At 38.6% G+C, this 18,162-nt stretch overlaps 1 protein-coding gene across 1 annotated transcript; it reads right to left on the bottom strand.

Annotated features, from left to right (window-relative positions):
- Nucleotides 1-7,819: 7,819 nt before the first annotated feature.
- On the bottom strand, nt 7,820-8,749 carry LOC132008214 (olfactory receptor 4B1-like). Its single transcript, XM_059386653.1, has one exon. It carries the CDS (start codon nt 8,747-8,749, stop codon nt 7,820-7,822), a length of 930 nt encoding a protein of 309 aa, XP_059242636.1.
- Nucleotides 8,750-18,162: the final 9,413 nt, after the last annotated feature.

The raw sequence follows: 18,162 nt of genomic DNA, 5'->3' as shown, positions 1-18,162 counted from the left end.
AACCCAATGCAGGCCTCGATCCCAGAAGTCTGGACTCACAACCTAAGCCAAAGGCAGAAGCTTAACTGAATGAGCCACCCATGCACACATGCAAGAAGCTTTTTTTTCCTTTGTGGAATTTTTTTAATAACATATAATGTATTATTTGCTTCAGGGGTACAGGTCTGTGAATCATCAGTCTTACACAATTCACAGCACTCACCATAGCACATACCCTCCTCAGTGTCCATAACCCAGCCACCCCATCCTCCTCCAGCAACCCTCAGTTTGTTTCCTGAGATTCAGAGTCGCTTATGGCTTGTCTCCCTCCCTGGTTCAATCTTGTTTCATTTTTTTCCCTCCCTTCCCCCTCTAAGCACCCCCCCCACCTCTCAATGCCTCTGATATGAGGAATTTAAGAAGCTTTTAAACACATATGCATTTCAAGATGGTTAAGCTAGGTAATTTAATGGAATCCACTAGACGAGATTCATGTTAAACTGTAGTTTACTAAAGCATGCGCAAATTTACCAAAGGAAGAAATTTATCATTAACTTTCCCCACAATGTGGAACCCCCCCACTCTTCTTTTACAAGATCTCAAATACCTTACATTGTATATGGCAGTTCTAGCATGCAGATAACCTAGGGACTTACAGTCAACCTATAAATTAAACATGGCACTATAGGAGTCTTACAAAGGAGCATTACAGGGGACTAGGTTCCCCAAGAAATCTCAATTTAGAACAAACAGATCCAGTGCAGACCTCTCAAATATAAAGAAAGATCCCCAAGGATGCTTCTCCTACCACTGAAATTAAAATATGAATATATTTCATAAATTTTAAAGTCTTGATCATATGGACTATATATGTACATATATACTCATTTACTAAAACCAACTCAAAAGGTATAAATAAAGCCCTCTTAGTCTTTTTTTTTTTTTAATTTATTTATTTATTTGACAGAGAGAGAGAACACAAGGTAGGCAGAGAGGCAGGCAGAGAGAAAGGGGGAAGCAGGCTCCCTGCTGAGCAGAGAGCCTGATGTGGGACTCGATCCCAGGGCCCTGAGACCATGACCTGAGCTGAAGGCAGAGGCTTAGGTCATCCAGACACCCCAAAGTCCTAATAGTCTTATACCTACTACTAAAGTAATTGACACAGTAATCTAATATATTCCCCCAAAATGTTTAAAATAAGAAAAAATAAAATACTCACAGAAATAAATTATTTTCTACTGTGCTAGATGAAAGTCACCTCTCATTGTTGCTTTATTTTTTTAAAAAAGGAAAGGAAGAAAGAACACCAACAGCATTCCCAGACGATATGACTGTCCACTAGAAAACCCAAAAGTAGTTACAGAAAAATTATTAGCAACAGTAAGAATTTATTACCATAGATGGCTATACAATTAAAAAATCGTTACACTCTATATGACACAAGTTAAAAGATGCAATTCTTTTTTTTTTTTATTTCTTTTCAGCGTAACAGTATTCATTGTTTTTGCACCACACCCAATGTTCCATGCAATATGTGCCCTCCCTAATACCCACCACCTGGCTCCCCCAACCTCCCACCCCTTGCCCCTTCAAAACCCTCAGGTTGTTTTTTTTTTAATATTTTAGTTATTTATTTATTCATTTGAGAGAGAGAGAGAGAGCAAGCATGAGCAGAGAGAGAGAGACCAGTTGTCTCCGGGCTGAGTGTGGAGCCTGGTGCAGGGTTCAGTGTCACCACCCTGAGATTATGACCTGAGCCAAAATCAAGAAACAGATGCTTAACCAACTGAATCACCCAAGCTCCCTGAAGAGTCACTTTTTTTTTTTTTTTGGGGGGGGGGGGGTGATCTTTTTTTTTTTAAATTTTTAATTTTTTATAAACATTTATTTTTATCCCCAGAGGTACAGGTCTGTGAATCACCAGGTTTACACACTTCACAGCACTCACCAAAGCACATACCCTCCCCAATGTCCATAATCCCACCCCCTTCTCCCAAACCCCCTCCCCCCAGCAACCCTCAGTTTGTTTTGTGAGATTAAGAGTCACTTATGGTTTGTCTCCCTCCCAAACCCATCTTGTTTCATTGATTTGAAGATGCACTTCTTAAGGACACTGTTAAAAATAGCAACAAAGCCCTAACGTCCCTCAAATAAATTTAATCCAAGGAGCTGGGTGCAGAAATATATCAATTTGATTTAAAACATTAAACACCAAAGTGAAAAAATAAAAATAAAGAGCACCAAAATAAAGGAGAATGTCAAGGTCCGTCCATACCCATCCATATCTTTCTAATCCTTTTTTTTTTAATCCCACAACATTTATGCACTTTCACTGCCAACAGTTGCCCATATTGCCCTCGCGCTGGAGTCCACTTTCTCTATATAATAGAAAGAACAAAGTGCCTGGGAATTTATGCCCCAACCAACCCCACAGAAGCCCTTAGCAAAAGTCTAAAACTCTAGTCACATGCTTCTCATCAAACTCCAGGCATAATTTACACCCCAGGGTTCTCCTGCAAAATCAGTCTAAAGTGATCTTCTGCTGGAATTCACCTGAAAATGCATCCTTGTTTCTATTTCTCTCCTCTGACCTGCTTCCTCTACTCACTTTACAGTTTCCCTGGGAACAAATGTTTAATATGTCACTTATTAGTCTCAGAACTCTATGCTTTTGGATTTTTCAGAGGACTTTGTTTACAGTCACATGTAATCAAATCAGAGTTATCCCATACTTGTGAATATAATGTAAGTTCTTCCCAAAGTAATCTATAGATAGATACAATTCCAAACAAAATCTCAGTAAGTTATTTTTTTGGAACTTGACAATTTAGATTTAAAATTGTCCAGAATCTCTCTGTAATAAAATGGGGCTTTTTGGAAAAAAAATTAAAATAAAATAATAAAATAAAATTGTCCAGAAGATTAAAGGACTCAAACAGATAAGCTAGTCCTTTAAAAAAAATTAGAGGAAATTGCCCCACCAGATAATAAGACATAAACTACAGTAATTAAGAGAATATAGGATTGGCCCAGAAACAGACTCATTCAAATACAGAAATCTGATATATGTCAGAAGTGGTACTGTAGATAAATAGAGAAAAGGTCTATTCATTCAATAAGTGATAACAGAACATTGGTTTTCCATATAAGAAAAAATAAATAAAACCAAAACTTCTCCTCTTAATACCCAACAATTAATTTTAAGCAGAATAAGAACTTCAGTGGCAAACACACAACTTTACGGGTTTGGAATAAAATATCAATTAATATCTTCTTGACCTTGACTTAAGAAAGTTGTCTTAAACAGGTGCAGAAAGAACTACTGATAATGGGCCATTTAAAACTATTAACTTCTTTGGTGAAGCCACTCTGGAAAACAACATGAATGCTCTTCAAAAAGTTAAAAATAGAACTATCCTACAATCCAGCAATTGCACTGCTGGGTATTTACTCAAAGAATACAAAAATACTCATTCAAAGGGACACATGTACCCCGATGTTTATACTAGGAATATCTACAATAGCTGAATTATGGAAAGAGCCCAAATGTCCATCAATAGAAGAATGGATAAAGAATACATACATATATAGATAATATATATATATATGTTTCATATATATCATATATATTACATATATTCATATATATATTAAATAATGTGGATGGAGCTAGAGTGCATTATGCTAAATAATATAAAATTAAGTCGGAGAAAGCCAAATATCATATGATTTCACTCATACATGGAATTTAAGAAATGAAACAGATAAACATAGGGGAAGGGAAAAAAGAGAGAGGCAAACCAAGAAACAGACTCCTAACTCTAGAGAACAAGCTGATGGTTACCAGAGGGCAGGTGGGGAGGGGATGGTGATGGGAATTAAGGAGCACACTCTTGATGAGCACCAGGTGTCATATGGAAGTGCTGAATCACTACATTGTACACCTGAAACTAATATTACACTGTACGTTAACTGGAATTTAAATAAAAACTTTAAAAAATGAAACTCCAGGGGCACCTGGCTCAGTCCATTAAGTGACCAACTCTATTTCAGTTCAGGTCGTATATCGGGGTCCGGGGATCGAGCCCCAAGTTGGGCTCCATGCTCTGCAGGAGTCTACACGGAGTTTCTCCTTCTCCTTCTACACTACCCTCCACTCCCACTCTCTTTCTAAAATAAATAAATCTTCAAAAAAAAAATGAAATTCTGTATCAAAATGGAAAACATTTGAGAGATAGTTCATAACGAAATAATCAGAGTGGTAAACCACCAACAGTGCAAAGACATGTCACCTGTGCAGTGACTTTAATTCTGACTTTAACTGGCAGAGCCAAGGAAGAGACCCTGAAAGATAAGTACGTGTTCTTCTCAACCAGCAAGTAACTGCATGCTTCCAGGTTTTGTGGTTAAGAAAACCTAAACTGGGATGCACTTAGAAGCTTAAGACAGAGTGGCCTCTGTGAGCATTTTTCAAATCTTCACAATAAATCTGCCCTATCTTATGTTTTCTCATTATATCTTTCCTGTCACATAACTCCTCATTCTGTGGATTCTGACAAATAAAACTGCTCTGACCAGCCTTGTCCAGCATCCTTTGCTTGCATGTTGTCCTCCAGTGACATCCCACACCAGAGGAGTCAAGCAGGGTCTCTCCTGCTAGTTCCCTCACTGAGCCATCGCAAGCTGCTAGATTTGGAAGGAAGCTCATGAATTCCTCCTCCCACAGAAGGGGAATGGAAGATGGAGGGTGGACTAGACCCACTTCACTCTCCTCTTACCCACTGGCTCCTCCCCTGCTGCCCATCCACAGCCAGCTTCCAGAACAGTAGCAGTGGTCAAAGAGAGAGATTACTATTTGTAACAATAGCAAAGCAAAGCTAGAGCAGTATCTAAAATTATAAACAAGCAAGAAAATGAGCAGCAGTGTGTTCCAGCCCAGTTCTCCACCTTCCTGAGGTGTAATTTCTGTACAGACAGCCTCAGCAGAGCTCAGAGATCCCGGTGGGGAGAGGATATTTCCAGAGTCAGCCAAACTGAGCTGCCAGGGAAAGAAGCCTGTGCATGCCAGACATGCCTTTGTGACTGGAGATCTGGACTCCAACACTTTGTCACCAAGGGATATATTATTCTATAGCAATTTCACATGCCCCCATCACATCTCTCCAACACGATAAAGGCTATAAGCTTTGAAGGTTTTTGAAGCATCTCTTATGCCCTGTGTCAGACCTTCTTCAGAGCAGGGAATTCAGATGTATATGAGTTTTTCTATTTGATTCCTGAATCCTCCATCTGTGACTAAATCTATTTCAAAACCAAGGTATCGTATGTGCTTTGGTGAGTGCTGTGAAGTATGTAAGCCTGGTGATTCACAGACCTGTAGCCCTGGGGATAAAAATATATGTTTATAAAAAATAAAAAATTAAAAAAAAAAAAAACAAGGTATCACTGCAGGTGTCTTGTAAACAGCACAGAGGCTAAAGGATAAGGGGAGCAGGTATCCAGCACCAAAAAAGTAAGCTCTTCTTTTTGAAAATAATTCCAAAGCATGCTTCATAGAGATTAAGAGAATGAACCTGCCTTGTTGCCTTGATTCTTAACTTTATTTTCTGCATATTTTGTAGATAGAAAACTACCTTCACAAACCTCAGCACACTCAGACACCCAAGTACAAGAAGTTAACTCAATGTAAAAAGATTTTCTCAAAGACACATTACATGAAAACGTCAAACCAAAGATAAAGAGAGATGGAATGCCTGGGTGGCTCAGTCGGTTAAACGTCTGCCTTTGACTCAGGTCAGGATCCCAGGGTCCTGGGATGGAACTCTGCATCAGGCTCCCTCCTCAGTGGGGAGTCTGCTTTTCCCTCTTCCCCTGCCTGCCACTCCCCCTGTTCCCCTGTTTTGTGCTGTCTCTCTCCCTCTGACAAATAAATAAATAAAACTCTTACAAAAAAAAAAAAAAAAAAAAACAAAGATAAAGAGAGAATCAGAAAAGGGTGGGGGGTGGCAATTGTAACCTACAAAATAATGCCTATTAGGCTATCAGCAACCTTGCAGACCAAGAGAGTATGACAGGACACATTCAAAGTTTTAAAAGACAAAAAAAAAAAAAAGGCAAAGTATATTCCAACTCACAAAGTTGTCCTTCACAAATAAAGAGAGGAATACTTCCGCAAACAAAAGGTGAGGGAGTTCATTGTTACTAGACCTGCCTTGCAAGAAATGCTTGAAGGAGTCATCAAGCTGAAGGAACAGATGCAAATTAGTGACACAAAACTCACCAAATTATACAACACAGTGGTAAATGTAAATATACAATCAGATTTAGAAAACTCAAATTCTATAATAGGTTGATGTGACAACCACTTAACTATATTATAACAGTTCAAGGAAAAAGTATTAAGGTAACAATATGTACAGTAATTTGTTAATAAATATACAATGTAAAAAGAGGTAAACTGTGACATCAAAAATACATAAGTGAAGTAAAGGATGAATATCTTGTGTGCAATCAAAGTTAATTTGCTATTAACTTAAAATGGATTATTTTATCTATAAGGTATCTTATGTAAGCCTCATGATAAAAGCAAAGCAAAAACCCAGAGTAGATTCTCAAAAGCACACCACCAGAGAAAATCACCATCTTATAAAGGCAGGCAGAAACAGAAAGAGAAAGAAAAAATGGAAATAAAAAACAGCCAGAAAGCAATAGATAGACATTACTTTTACATATCAATAATTCACTCTAAATATTAAGGGATTCAATCCAATCAAAAAGTACATGGTGACTGATTTGAATAAGAAAAAATAAAAAAATAAATAAAATAAAAAAGACCCAAAGGAGATACACTTCAGATTTAGGGGCAAGTCAGGCTCAAAATAAACCAATAGAAAAGAAATTCCAGGGTGCCTGGGTGACTCATTGGGTTGAGCCTCTGCCTTCAGCAGAGGTCATGATCCCAAGGTCCTGGGATCGAGCCCCACATCAGGCTATCTGCTCAGCCGGGAGCCTGCTTCCCCCACCCAACCCCCACCTGCCTCTCTGCCTACTTGTGATCTCTCTCTGTCAAATAAATAAATAAAATATTAAAAAAGAAAAGAAAAGAAATCTCATGCCTTGGTAAACAAAAGCAGGGGTAGCTAAAAAGCAGGGGTAGACAAATCTACTGTGTCTGATCCTTATATCAGACACAATAGATTTTAAACCAAAAATAGTAACAAAGGACAAAAAAGATAATTTTATAATGATAAATCAATTCATCAAGAAGATATGACAAATGTAAGTATTTGTATTTCACCTCCAAGAGACATGGCCATTCTAACAATGCCCTACTGTCATGAAATAAAGCTCCTACTATGGAATTTCAGGCATTAGAATTAGATTAATGGGGTAGGTACCCCAAATGAAGTAGATATGCTTTCCGGAGACTCCCACAAGATCACACCAGTAGGAAAAGACAAAGCAAAATATAAACTGCTGTCTCCAAGTACCAAAGACTTTCCACATACCACAGCATGCTAACACCAAGAGGTAAAAGGCATGAACCCAAGGTTGTACCAGTAGAAGATGATAGGGTTAGAATTCCAGTCTAGATGACCCCTCCTGAAGTCTGTGTACTATGAACTACAGACAACAAAAGAAGAAAAAAAATGCAGCTCAATTTTAAAGTCTCCAAAATACAACAATGAAAGAGTTATGATTGATAACATGGAGGGTAAGGGGTCATCTAACTATCACAAAAAATATGAATAAGTTAACTTTTGTTCTATTCTTTACAACTGACCAAAAATAGAATGCATATTTGGTCCTGTTCTTAATAACCTTGTACATGTTTTCATTTTTATTCCACTCCTGAGTTCACTTTCTTCCTCCAAAGCTTCCTCATTGCATTTTTCACCTCTGCATTTCTAAGTGTGTAGATGATGGGGTTCAGCATGGGGGTGACAACCGTGTAGAACACAGCCACCAGTTTGTCCTCAGTGAAGGTGGAAGATGGTCGCATGTAGAGGAAGATGGCAGGTCCGAAAAACAAGAGGACCACTGTGATGTGAGAAGCACAGGTGGAGAGGGCTTTGCGCCTCCCCTCTGCAGAATGATTCCTCAAGTTGAACAGGATGACAATATAGGAGGTTACCAAGATGAAGAAGGAGAAAACAGAGATTAAGCCACTGTTGGCCAACACAATAACTCCCTCTACAGAAGTGTCAGTACAGGCAAGCTTGAATAAGGGATGGAGGTCACAGAAATAATGGTCAATCACATTGGGGCCACAGAAGGGCAGCTGAACAGCAACAAGGATCTGGACCATAGAGTGAATTATGCCCCCAAACCAGGAGCCAGCCACCAGAAGATGACACACAGACCTGCTCATGATGTTTCTGTAGTGAAGGGGTTTGCAGATGGCCACATAGCGGTCATAGGCCATTACTGTAAGCAGGAAGATCTCAGTGACTCCAAAGAAGTGGAAGAAGAATATCTGAGCCACACAGCCCTCCAGGGAAATGGTTTTAATCTTGGCAAGTAAGTCTGTGATGAATTTAGGGACAACAGTAGAGGAGTAAGTGATCTCCACCAGAGACAGGTAGCTAAGGAAGAAGTACATAGGGGAATGCAGACTCTTACTTACATTGACTGTCAGGACAATGAGACCATTGCCCACCATTGTGGCCAAGTACACAAGAAGAAACACTACAAAGCACACTCTCTGTACCTCTGGATCCTGGAAAAGACCTATGATAATTAACTCAGTCACGTTACTTGTATTTGCCATAGAATCCAATTAGGTATACTGGACACAATTAGGTGTTCTGGACAGAGAGACCTGCAATAAAACAAACACCGATTGCAACCGATTCACCTCACTTATCACTTATAACATGTTAGACTCTGTAATTCACCTTACAATATACTAATCACCAACTCATTCATTTTGACCCATATGTACTCATTCAGCATTAAATATTAGCAATCTAATGAATTTGTATATTAGAAAAGTAATGCTCACGGAGATTGGCTATGTACCCAGGGTCACACAGAAAGTAGTGAATTCTGGGTCTCAGAACCAGGCTTTCTGACTTCAGCCAGGATTCTTTCCAGTTCACTAGAAGATATTCTGAATTTGGGAGCTGTTCAAGTTCATAGCCTTTATTATCTTCATAGCACTTATTATCTTCATTGTATTTGGATAGCTCTTTTCTATTGGGAAAATCTCATGAGACACTTCTACTCCTGAATCCCTTGTTTCCTCATCTCTGGCTCAGGAAACATCTTCCTACTAATAATTATTCCCTTTCCAAAAGTTCCTGAGTATGGTTTTCTCAACTCAATTACATCAGCCTTCAACTTACTCAAGTCAGATTCTTTTGCAGGCTGCAACTTCTGTAACTTTGTTTGTATAAGAAGTGTTCAAATCCTCTGGAGAGACTTCATCTATCTCCATTTCACTATTACTTTCCCATCTCTTGCCGCACTAAGCAAACTACTGAGAGATCCTGAACTCTGAAAGTTTGTCTTCCAAGAGCATTGTTATGACTGGCCAGCCTCCCTGCTCGGGTTCCGTGTTGTAGTGACCCTAAAAGTATACAAGACTTAAGATGTCTCCATGAGTTACTCCCCTGGAACAGATAATTACTGAGCATCTCTCATATATGTATAAACACACAAGACTATACAGAATAAATACAGATCAGATATACACTTCAAGCTAAAAATATCATGTGATTGAAAACATTTGCTCTAGATTAAGGTGCCATGTTGGAAATTTTTTCCACCACATATGACCCATGAAAAACAGGGATGAAAAGCATGAGCACGTTGATCCTCAGCTCTGAATGTTATCTTCATTGTTCTTCCCAATAACTCTGACTTCATACTGAAATTTGCAAGAAATATACTTAAGAAGAATTAAAAACACACCAGAACAGCAAGGACCAGAATCGACAAAGAAACAAATTCAGTGATACAGATCAAAATATGGTAGTGTGTATATCAGAATTCCTCAGACAAGCACACATGCTGAAGTTTAAATAAAGTCACTGAACTTTAAAAACAATAAAGAAATTAGCATTCTAGAGTGAGAAAAATTCTAGAGAAAGGCTTAATGACCCAACATGAAAACGGTCTTCTATAAGAAATATACCTGGGGAGAGGGGGGTGGAGTTATGGACATTGGGGAGGGTATGTGCTATGGTGAGTGCTGTGAAGTGTGTAAACCTGGCGATTCACAGACCTGTACCCCTGGGGATAAAAATATATGTTTATAAAAAATTTTTAAAATACCAAAATAAAAAAAGAAATACACCTGTATCCCAAAAGAAAATGGACAAAATATATAAACAGGTGATTCACAAAAGCCTAAGTAAAAAAATCAGTATACATATTAAAACATTTTAAGACTCACTAACAATCAAATGCTCTTAAAATTCTCCAAGCTGCCCAGACTCTAGGTCTGATATCACCTTTGATCCATGCCTCCCCTTCATGTACACACCAGTCATCACCACACCCCATGAATTTCTCATTAAACTATTCCCCAGTCCTGTGTACCTTTTCTCGCCACTCTTCCTACCACCCCTACTCACATGCTATCCACAGATGCCCAAATTACCAATGCCTCTTCATCTCCAGATGCGTCTGCCCATCCACCCCACACACTGCAGCCTGAAAAATGTGTCCTAGACCTTTCTTTCCTCAGATCCTCCCCTGCATAGAAATAGCCAGGGGGGATCCTGAGCTCCTTGGACTCACTTTTAAAGACTTTCACAGACTGAGCCACCTCAGCAATCCCCCTCTCACCCACTAAGTTTCAACTCCCCTCTGTTCATGTCCTCTCCCCATCCCAAATCCTACACTGCTTGTTCCCACCACAAAGCCTCACTTAGCCAGAAACATCCTCTCCTTGTCCTTCCAACACCACCCACCTTCCAACCCATTTCCAGTCTTGTGTGCCCAGTGAAGCTGGCCTTTAATACTCCACCCCATTCCCTGAGCATTGGAAAATACTCTGGTTATCATCCTTCAGTGTAAATCTGGTCCTGTTGCATCTCTAAAATCTATCAATATCTAAAGTCTATCAATATCTCCCTATTGCCTACAGCCTAAGTTATAATATTCTTTTTATGGATTCCAGGTCCAGCTTAAACTGGCCATTGCCTATTTTTGCACCCGTGTATATTCCCAAATGATTGTCATCCAGCTATTTCCTACTTCAAAGTGTCCTTTCTCCCTTCTCTGAGTTTAGTTTTCGTCCTTTCTAATTACACAAAGAACCTCACTACAATATAAGAGGAATAATATATTCTCTCCTTTGTGTTCCTATGGTATGTTATCACACTACATAATTTTATAGAAATTAACAGATGGCTTTATAATTGTAGCTTCTGGGACTGTGTCCCATCATATACCACCATAATCAAAAGCTATTTGTTTAATATTTTTAAATTGTTATTATTAACTCATTTTTCATGAATAATGATAGCTAGCATTGCAATAGTCCTTATGCCATGTATTTACAAGTGCTCTATACACATTAATAGATTTAACACTCACAACAAACCTGTGATGTGGGTATTATTATTATCATCCCTTTTTATACATAAGAGGAAACAGAATCAAAGATAAGTGAATCACCTGGCCAGAGGTTACACAGGAGTGGAGCCAAGATTCCAATCCAAACAGCCTAACCATAGATCCCAAGCTCTATAACCACTGCCATGTATAATTTCTAAGTATGTAACATCTAAGAGTTAAACATTTCATTAGAGGTCTGAGGAATATTCGCCTACACAAACATATACCTTTTATCTGAGAATGAACTTAACTATTTATTTTATTATCCACTGCTGAAATTAAGGAAAATAAAACAGGACCAATCTGAGAGATCACTCAAAAGCAAGAAAGAAATAATATCAAGTCAAGTTTTTCTAGGCTTTATCCTGAGGGGATGGAATATCTGATAGTCTTTTTTTTTTTTAAGCTACCTTTTCCTATCATCTCTCTCTTTTCTGCATTTATTCCTCTTTCTGCTATGTGCCACCAGCCATTTCCACCACCTCTCCTACAGAGCTGGTGAGAAGTACTTTCTCTCTCCCCACAATGCTGCCTCACTGAGGGGCATGGAAAAAAAAATGTGATAAGCATGTGAAAGCCTAAATCAGCAGGTGAGCACCCAGACTCCACATCAGGCAACCTACTGGACCCCAGACTAGAGTAGAATGACAGAATGTAGACAACCCTCACAAATAAATGTAAGAGAGAGCTTGAGGTACCCAATGTGACTGATCTCAGATGATTTAATGAAACCTCCTTCCCAATCACACACTCCCACTTCCCACTTAATCATTCCAAAATGGTACCTCACAGAATCACAAAACTGTAAAGGACTTTAAAATCATCAAATTTTATGTTACATATATTTAATAATAAAAATGAATGAATACCCCCCAAAGATACAGGTGTAGTGAAAAGAAGGGGCACCTGTACCCCAAAGTTCATAGCAGCAATATCCACAATAGCCAAATGGTGGAAGGAGCAGAGATGCCCTTCAACAGATGAATGGATAAAGAAAACGTAGTTCATATATATAATGGAATATTACTCAGCCATCAGAAAGGATGAATACCTACCACTCACATCAGCATGGATGGAACTGGGGAGTATTATACCATATGAAATAAGTCTATCAGAGAAAGACAATTACATGGTTTCATTTATATGTGGAATATAAGAAATGGAGCAGAGGCTTACAGGGGAAGGGAGAGAAAACTGAATGGGAAGAAATCAGAGAGGGAGACAAACTATGAGAGACTCTTGGCTCCAGGAAACAAACTGAGGGTTGTGGGAAGGGAGGTAGGTGAGGGGATGGGGTAACTGGGTTTGGGCATTAAGGAAGACATATGATGTGATGAGCACTGGGTGTCATATGCAACTAATGAATCACTGAACGCTGCATCAAAAACTAATGATGTAATGTATGTTGGCTAATTGAATTTAAATTTAAAAAATGAATAAATGTGATTCTTAGCCGCATCCTCTGCTCACATTCCCCAAAATTTCTTCTAACCAAACTACCTCATTTACAAATGAAAACTCGTGGCTTAAAAAAAGGAACTGTCCTCCCCCAACATCCTACAGCTGACTTTGTACCTTCTTTCCAGCCATATCACCTACCTTTAGATCAGAACATCTGGTGTGGTTTTGTTCCACCTTAGAACAGGGAATGAGATCAGAAGATGGATCTCAAAATACTCAAGTGCAAGTATGAAAGACGTCACTCCATTGGAATAGCTCATTCTCAAGGTGATGATCTGGTTGGGAAAACTAAAATAGGTTGGAGCATTGGATTGCTCTCTGGGAATCCTGGTCCCTGGACAAGTAAGGTGCTTTGGCTAATAGTCCCCACCCAGCTGATTTTTCACTGATAGGTCCAATGAGCAAAGTCCAGGTCACACTCAACTAAGCCCCCTGAGAGTGGTGCTGAAAATATTTTGAGGCCTTTTACTCTAACTTCCGTTATTCATAGTGAAGTGACTGAGGCTGAGAGGTTCATTGCTTCCCAAAGCCACACACTACATATTTCCCAAGCTACTAAATCAGAAATCAGAGCTCTTTTAATAACTCTAAGCTACCATTAGAACATTCCAGGTGGCTGTTACTGTGATTCAAGAATCAGATCTTGTTCCCAGTAAGAAAACACCATGTTCCAGGGAGCTTTTAGAAAATAAATAGATGGCATCTAAGATAAATCACAAAAGAGGAAAGTTTAGAAGATCTGGGTCTGGGCTGATATTTGGATAATATTGAAGAAGTAAACAAAAGCCACATAAATCAGCAAGCTCAGAGAATTTAAGATGCTGTTTTTCATGTAGAAAACAAAGCTACCCACTGAGAATCCAAGGTTCTGTTAAATGTCTAGATCCTTGAACTATTGAAAATAAATTAAGCCACACACAATATTCAAGGGAAAAACTCCCCCCATGGAATTTCTTTTCTCTTGGGTGAAACACTACCAAACAAACTATGATTAGGAAAGTTTCAAAATCTGTTTCAATTAGTTTAGTGAGATTTCTGTAAAGTTTTTGTACCAAATAATTGGGCATAAAAGAGAATATATATAATAATGAGAAGAAAGTTGAAGGAAGGACATAAAGGGAACTTTTTTCCAGACTGAACTACTAAGAATGGAAAGGAGAATGAATAGAAAGGAAAGCAAGGACTTGATGGGGCCAGGACAGCTGGGCACTAGCTCTAGTCATAACTGATTAACTAACTGATAACCTAACTTGAGTGCATTATTCATCTCTCCACTTCTCACTCTTAACTGGTTCTGCTTCTATATAAAATGACAGAATTCAGCTGGACTATTCCCAACATACCTTCCAATTCTAACAGATTTATGTATAAGTCACTCAGATCCTAGTGCCTCACCATCTATCAATGTCTGGCATATAATACATGCTCATTAAGTCTTGCTGACTTTGTCCATACTACCCAAAGCAATCTACTGATTCAATGCACTCCCTATCAAAATTCCAATGGCATTTTGCACAGAAGTATTTAAAAAGTCCCAAAATTTGTATGGAAATAAATAACAGCCAACTGTTAAAACGGATCAATGAATTCAGTAAAGTTGCAAGATAAAAAAATATACAAACCTCAATTGTGATACAAATGGCTATCAGACACATGAAAAAATGTTCATCAGTAGCCATCAGGGAGATTCAAATTAAAACCACATTGAGATATCACCTTACACCAGTTAGAATGGCCAAAATTAGCAAGACAGGAAACAACGCGTGTTGGAGAGGATGTGGAGAAAGGGGAACCCTCTTCCACTGTTGGTGGGAATGCAAGTTGGTACAGCCACTTTAGAGAACAGTGTGGAGATTCCTCAAGAAATTAAAAATAGAGCTTCCCTATGACCCTGGAATTGCACTACTGGGTATTTACTCCAAAGATACAGATGTAGAGAAAAGAAGGGCCATCTGTATGCCAATGTTTATAGCAGCAATGGCCATGGTCACCAAACTGTGGAAAGAACCAAGATGCCCTTCAATGGACGAATGGATAAGGAAGATGTGGTCCATATACACTATGGAGTATGATGCCTCCATCAGAAAGGATGAATACCCAACTTTTGTAGCAACATGGACAGGACTGGAAGAGATTATGCTGAGTGAACTAAGTCAAGCAGAGAGAGTCAATTATCATATGGTTTCACTTATTTGTGGAGCATAACAAATAGCATGGAGGACAAGGGGAGATGGAGAGGAGAAGGAGTTGAGGGAAATTGGAAGGGGAGATGAATCATGAGAGACTATGGACTCTGAAAAACCATCTGAGGGTTTTGAAGGGGTGGAGGGTGGGAGGTCGGGGTACCAGGTGGAGGGTATTAAGGAGGGCAGGAGGGCGGGTATTGCATGGAGCACTGGGTGTGGTGCAAAAACAATGAATACTGTTATGCTGAAAATAAATTAAAAAAAAAAAAAAAGGCAGAAAGAGGCCCTAAAAAAAAGAAAAAAGAAGAAGAAGACTGAACTCACATTCTCCACAGAACGCAACAAATTGTACCTATTAATAGAACTATTCCAGAAGAGCTGGGGGCTGACTGAACAGCTACTAAACAACCGAAGATAGAATGGCAAAAGAACAGCAAGAGAGACAGAGACGTTGGTTACAAAGAGAATCCCACCCCTGGTGCTATAAGCAGGAGAGGGGAGGAATAGTTCTAAGGGCCTTGGAACAGATCCTTCTGTCCTTGGGCACAGAAAAAAATCCCGTAGTTTTAAAAAACTAATGATGTACTGTATGGTGACTAACAGAACATAATAAAAAATAATAGTAAGTAAAATAAATAAATAAAAGAACATTTAATGTTAGAGGCAGTTAATTAGGTTCTAACAAAACACCTAGAGGCCAGTAAAGAAACCATTGCCAGGTACTGGGAAAGTCAGAGGCCAGTCCTGGCAGCATTCCAAAACAAAGCCACAAGCCAGATCAAACCAGATTGACCCAAAACTTTCTCTAAGAACAAAAGATAAAGGACTTAATCATCACTAAAGTAGCCTTACAAGAAATGTTAAAGGGGCTTCTTTTTTTTTTTTAAGGGGCTTCTTTAGGTGGGAAGTAAAAATGGCCATAATTAGATATTTAAAGACTATGAATAAAAAGATGTAACATATGACAGCTCTGTATAAAATGTGAAGAAGGGGTCACCTGGGTGGCTCAGTCATTAAGTGTCTGCTTCTTGCTCAGGTCATGATCCCAGGATCCTGGGACAGAGTCCCACATCAGCCGCCCCTGCCTTCCCTGTGCTTCTCCCTCCCCCACTCCCCCTGCTTGTGTTCCCTTTCTTGCTGTGTCTCTCTCTGTCAAATACATAAATAAGATCTCTTTTTTAAAATGTGGAGAATGAATTAAAAAGGGAAGAAAGAGGAAAAAGAAAAAGATTTATCCTTTTTCTGAGTTTTTTAAAAATATAGAATGTGAACTGATGAATTCCTGAACTGTACATCTGAAATGAATGATGTACTCTATGTTGGCTAATTGAATTTAAGTTTATAAAAAATAAAAAATTAAAAAAAAAAATAAAAAAATAAAAAAATAAAAAATAAAATAAATTAAAATAAATATAAAATGTGTTGAATTTAAATGACCATCAAATTAATATGCACTGCTATTTACTTAGGATGCTATATAGGAATCTCATGATAACCACAAACACAAACCTATGATACATACACAAAACATAAAAAGAAAGCCAAACAAAACACTAATGGCTATTCATCAATCACAAAGAAAAAGCAAGAGAAAATGAAAGGAACAAAGAAGGGGTGCCAGGGTGGCTCAGTGGGTTAAAGCCTCTGCCCTCGGCTCAGGTCATGATCCCAGGATCCTGGGATCGAGTCCCGAATCAGGCTCTCTGCTCAGCGGGGAGCCTGCTTCCTCCCTCTCTCTCTCTCTGCCTGCCTCTCTACCTACTTATGATCTCTGCCTGTCAAAAAAATAAAAGAAAATCTTTAAAAGAAAAAAAAGGAACAAAGAAGAACTATGAAAACAAATTTTTAAAATAGCAATAATTACATAGCTATCAATAATTACTTTGAAAGTAAACGTCCTAAATGCACCAATCAAAAGACATAGAGTGGTGGGGTGGATTTAAAAAACAAGATACATCTATATGCTACCAACAAGAAACTCACCTCAGACCTAAAGACACATACAAACCGAAAATGAAGGGATGGGAAAAATTTTCATCATGCAAATGGAAGTGAAAAAAAAAAAGCCATGAGGCAATACTTATATCAGTCAAAATACATTAAAACAAAGGTGATAACAAAAGATAAAGAAAAGCATTACATCATGATAAAGGGATCAATCCAACAGAAGGATACAACAATTGTAAATATATACACACCCATCACTGGAGCAGCTAAGCACATGAAGCAAATATTAATGGACATAAGGAGAGAAAATGATGGTAATACAATGATACAATAATACAATAACAATGTCTTCGAGTGATACATTGGACCAGATGTACTTAACAGATACATACAGAACATTTCATCCCAAAACAATAGCATACACACTATTATTTTTTAATTAACATATAATGTATTATTAGCCCCAGGGGTACAGGTCTGTGAATCACCAGGTTTACACACTTCACGGCACTCACCATAGCACGTACCCTCCCCAATGTCCATAACCTAACCACCCTCTCCCTACTCCCCTCCCCCTGGCAACTCAGTTTGTTTTGTGAGATTAAGAGTCTCTTGTGGTTTGTCTCCCTCCTGATCCCATCTTGTTTCATTTATTCCTTTCCTAGCCCCAAACTCCCCACCTTGCATCTCAACTTCCTCATATCAGGGAGATCATATGATAATTGTCTTTCTCTGATTGACTTATTTCACTAAGCTTAATAACGTTTAGTTCCATCCATGTCGTCGCAAATGGCAAGATTTCATTTCTTTTGATGGCTGCATAGTATTCCATTGTATGTATATACCCCATCTTCTTTATCCATTCATCTGTTGATGGACATCTAGGTTCTTTCCATAGTTTGGCTATTGTGGACGTTGCTTCTATAAACATCCAGATGCATGGAATACACACTACTTTGAAGTGCACAGGGAACATTCTCCAAAATAGATCACATATTAGGCCACAAAACAAGCCTCAATA

Source organism: Mustela nigripes, unplaced genomic scaffold (genome assembly GCF_022355385.1).
Source record: "Mustela nigripes isolate SB6536 unplaced genomic scaffold, MUSNIG.SB6536 HiC_scaffold_76, whole genome shotgun sequence".
NCBI lineage: Eukaryota > Metazoa > Chordata > Mammalia > Carnivora > Mustelidae > Mustela > Mustela nigripes.
Note: the sequence above shows the minus strand (reverse complement) of the source record. Positions and strands in the feature narration are given on the sequence as shown.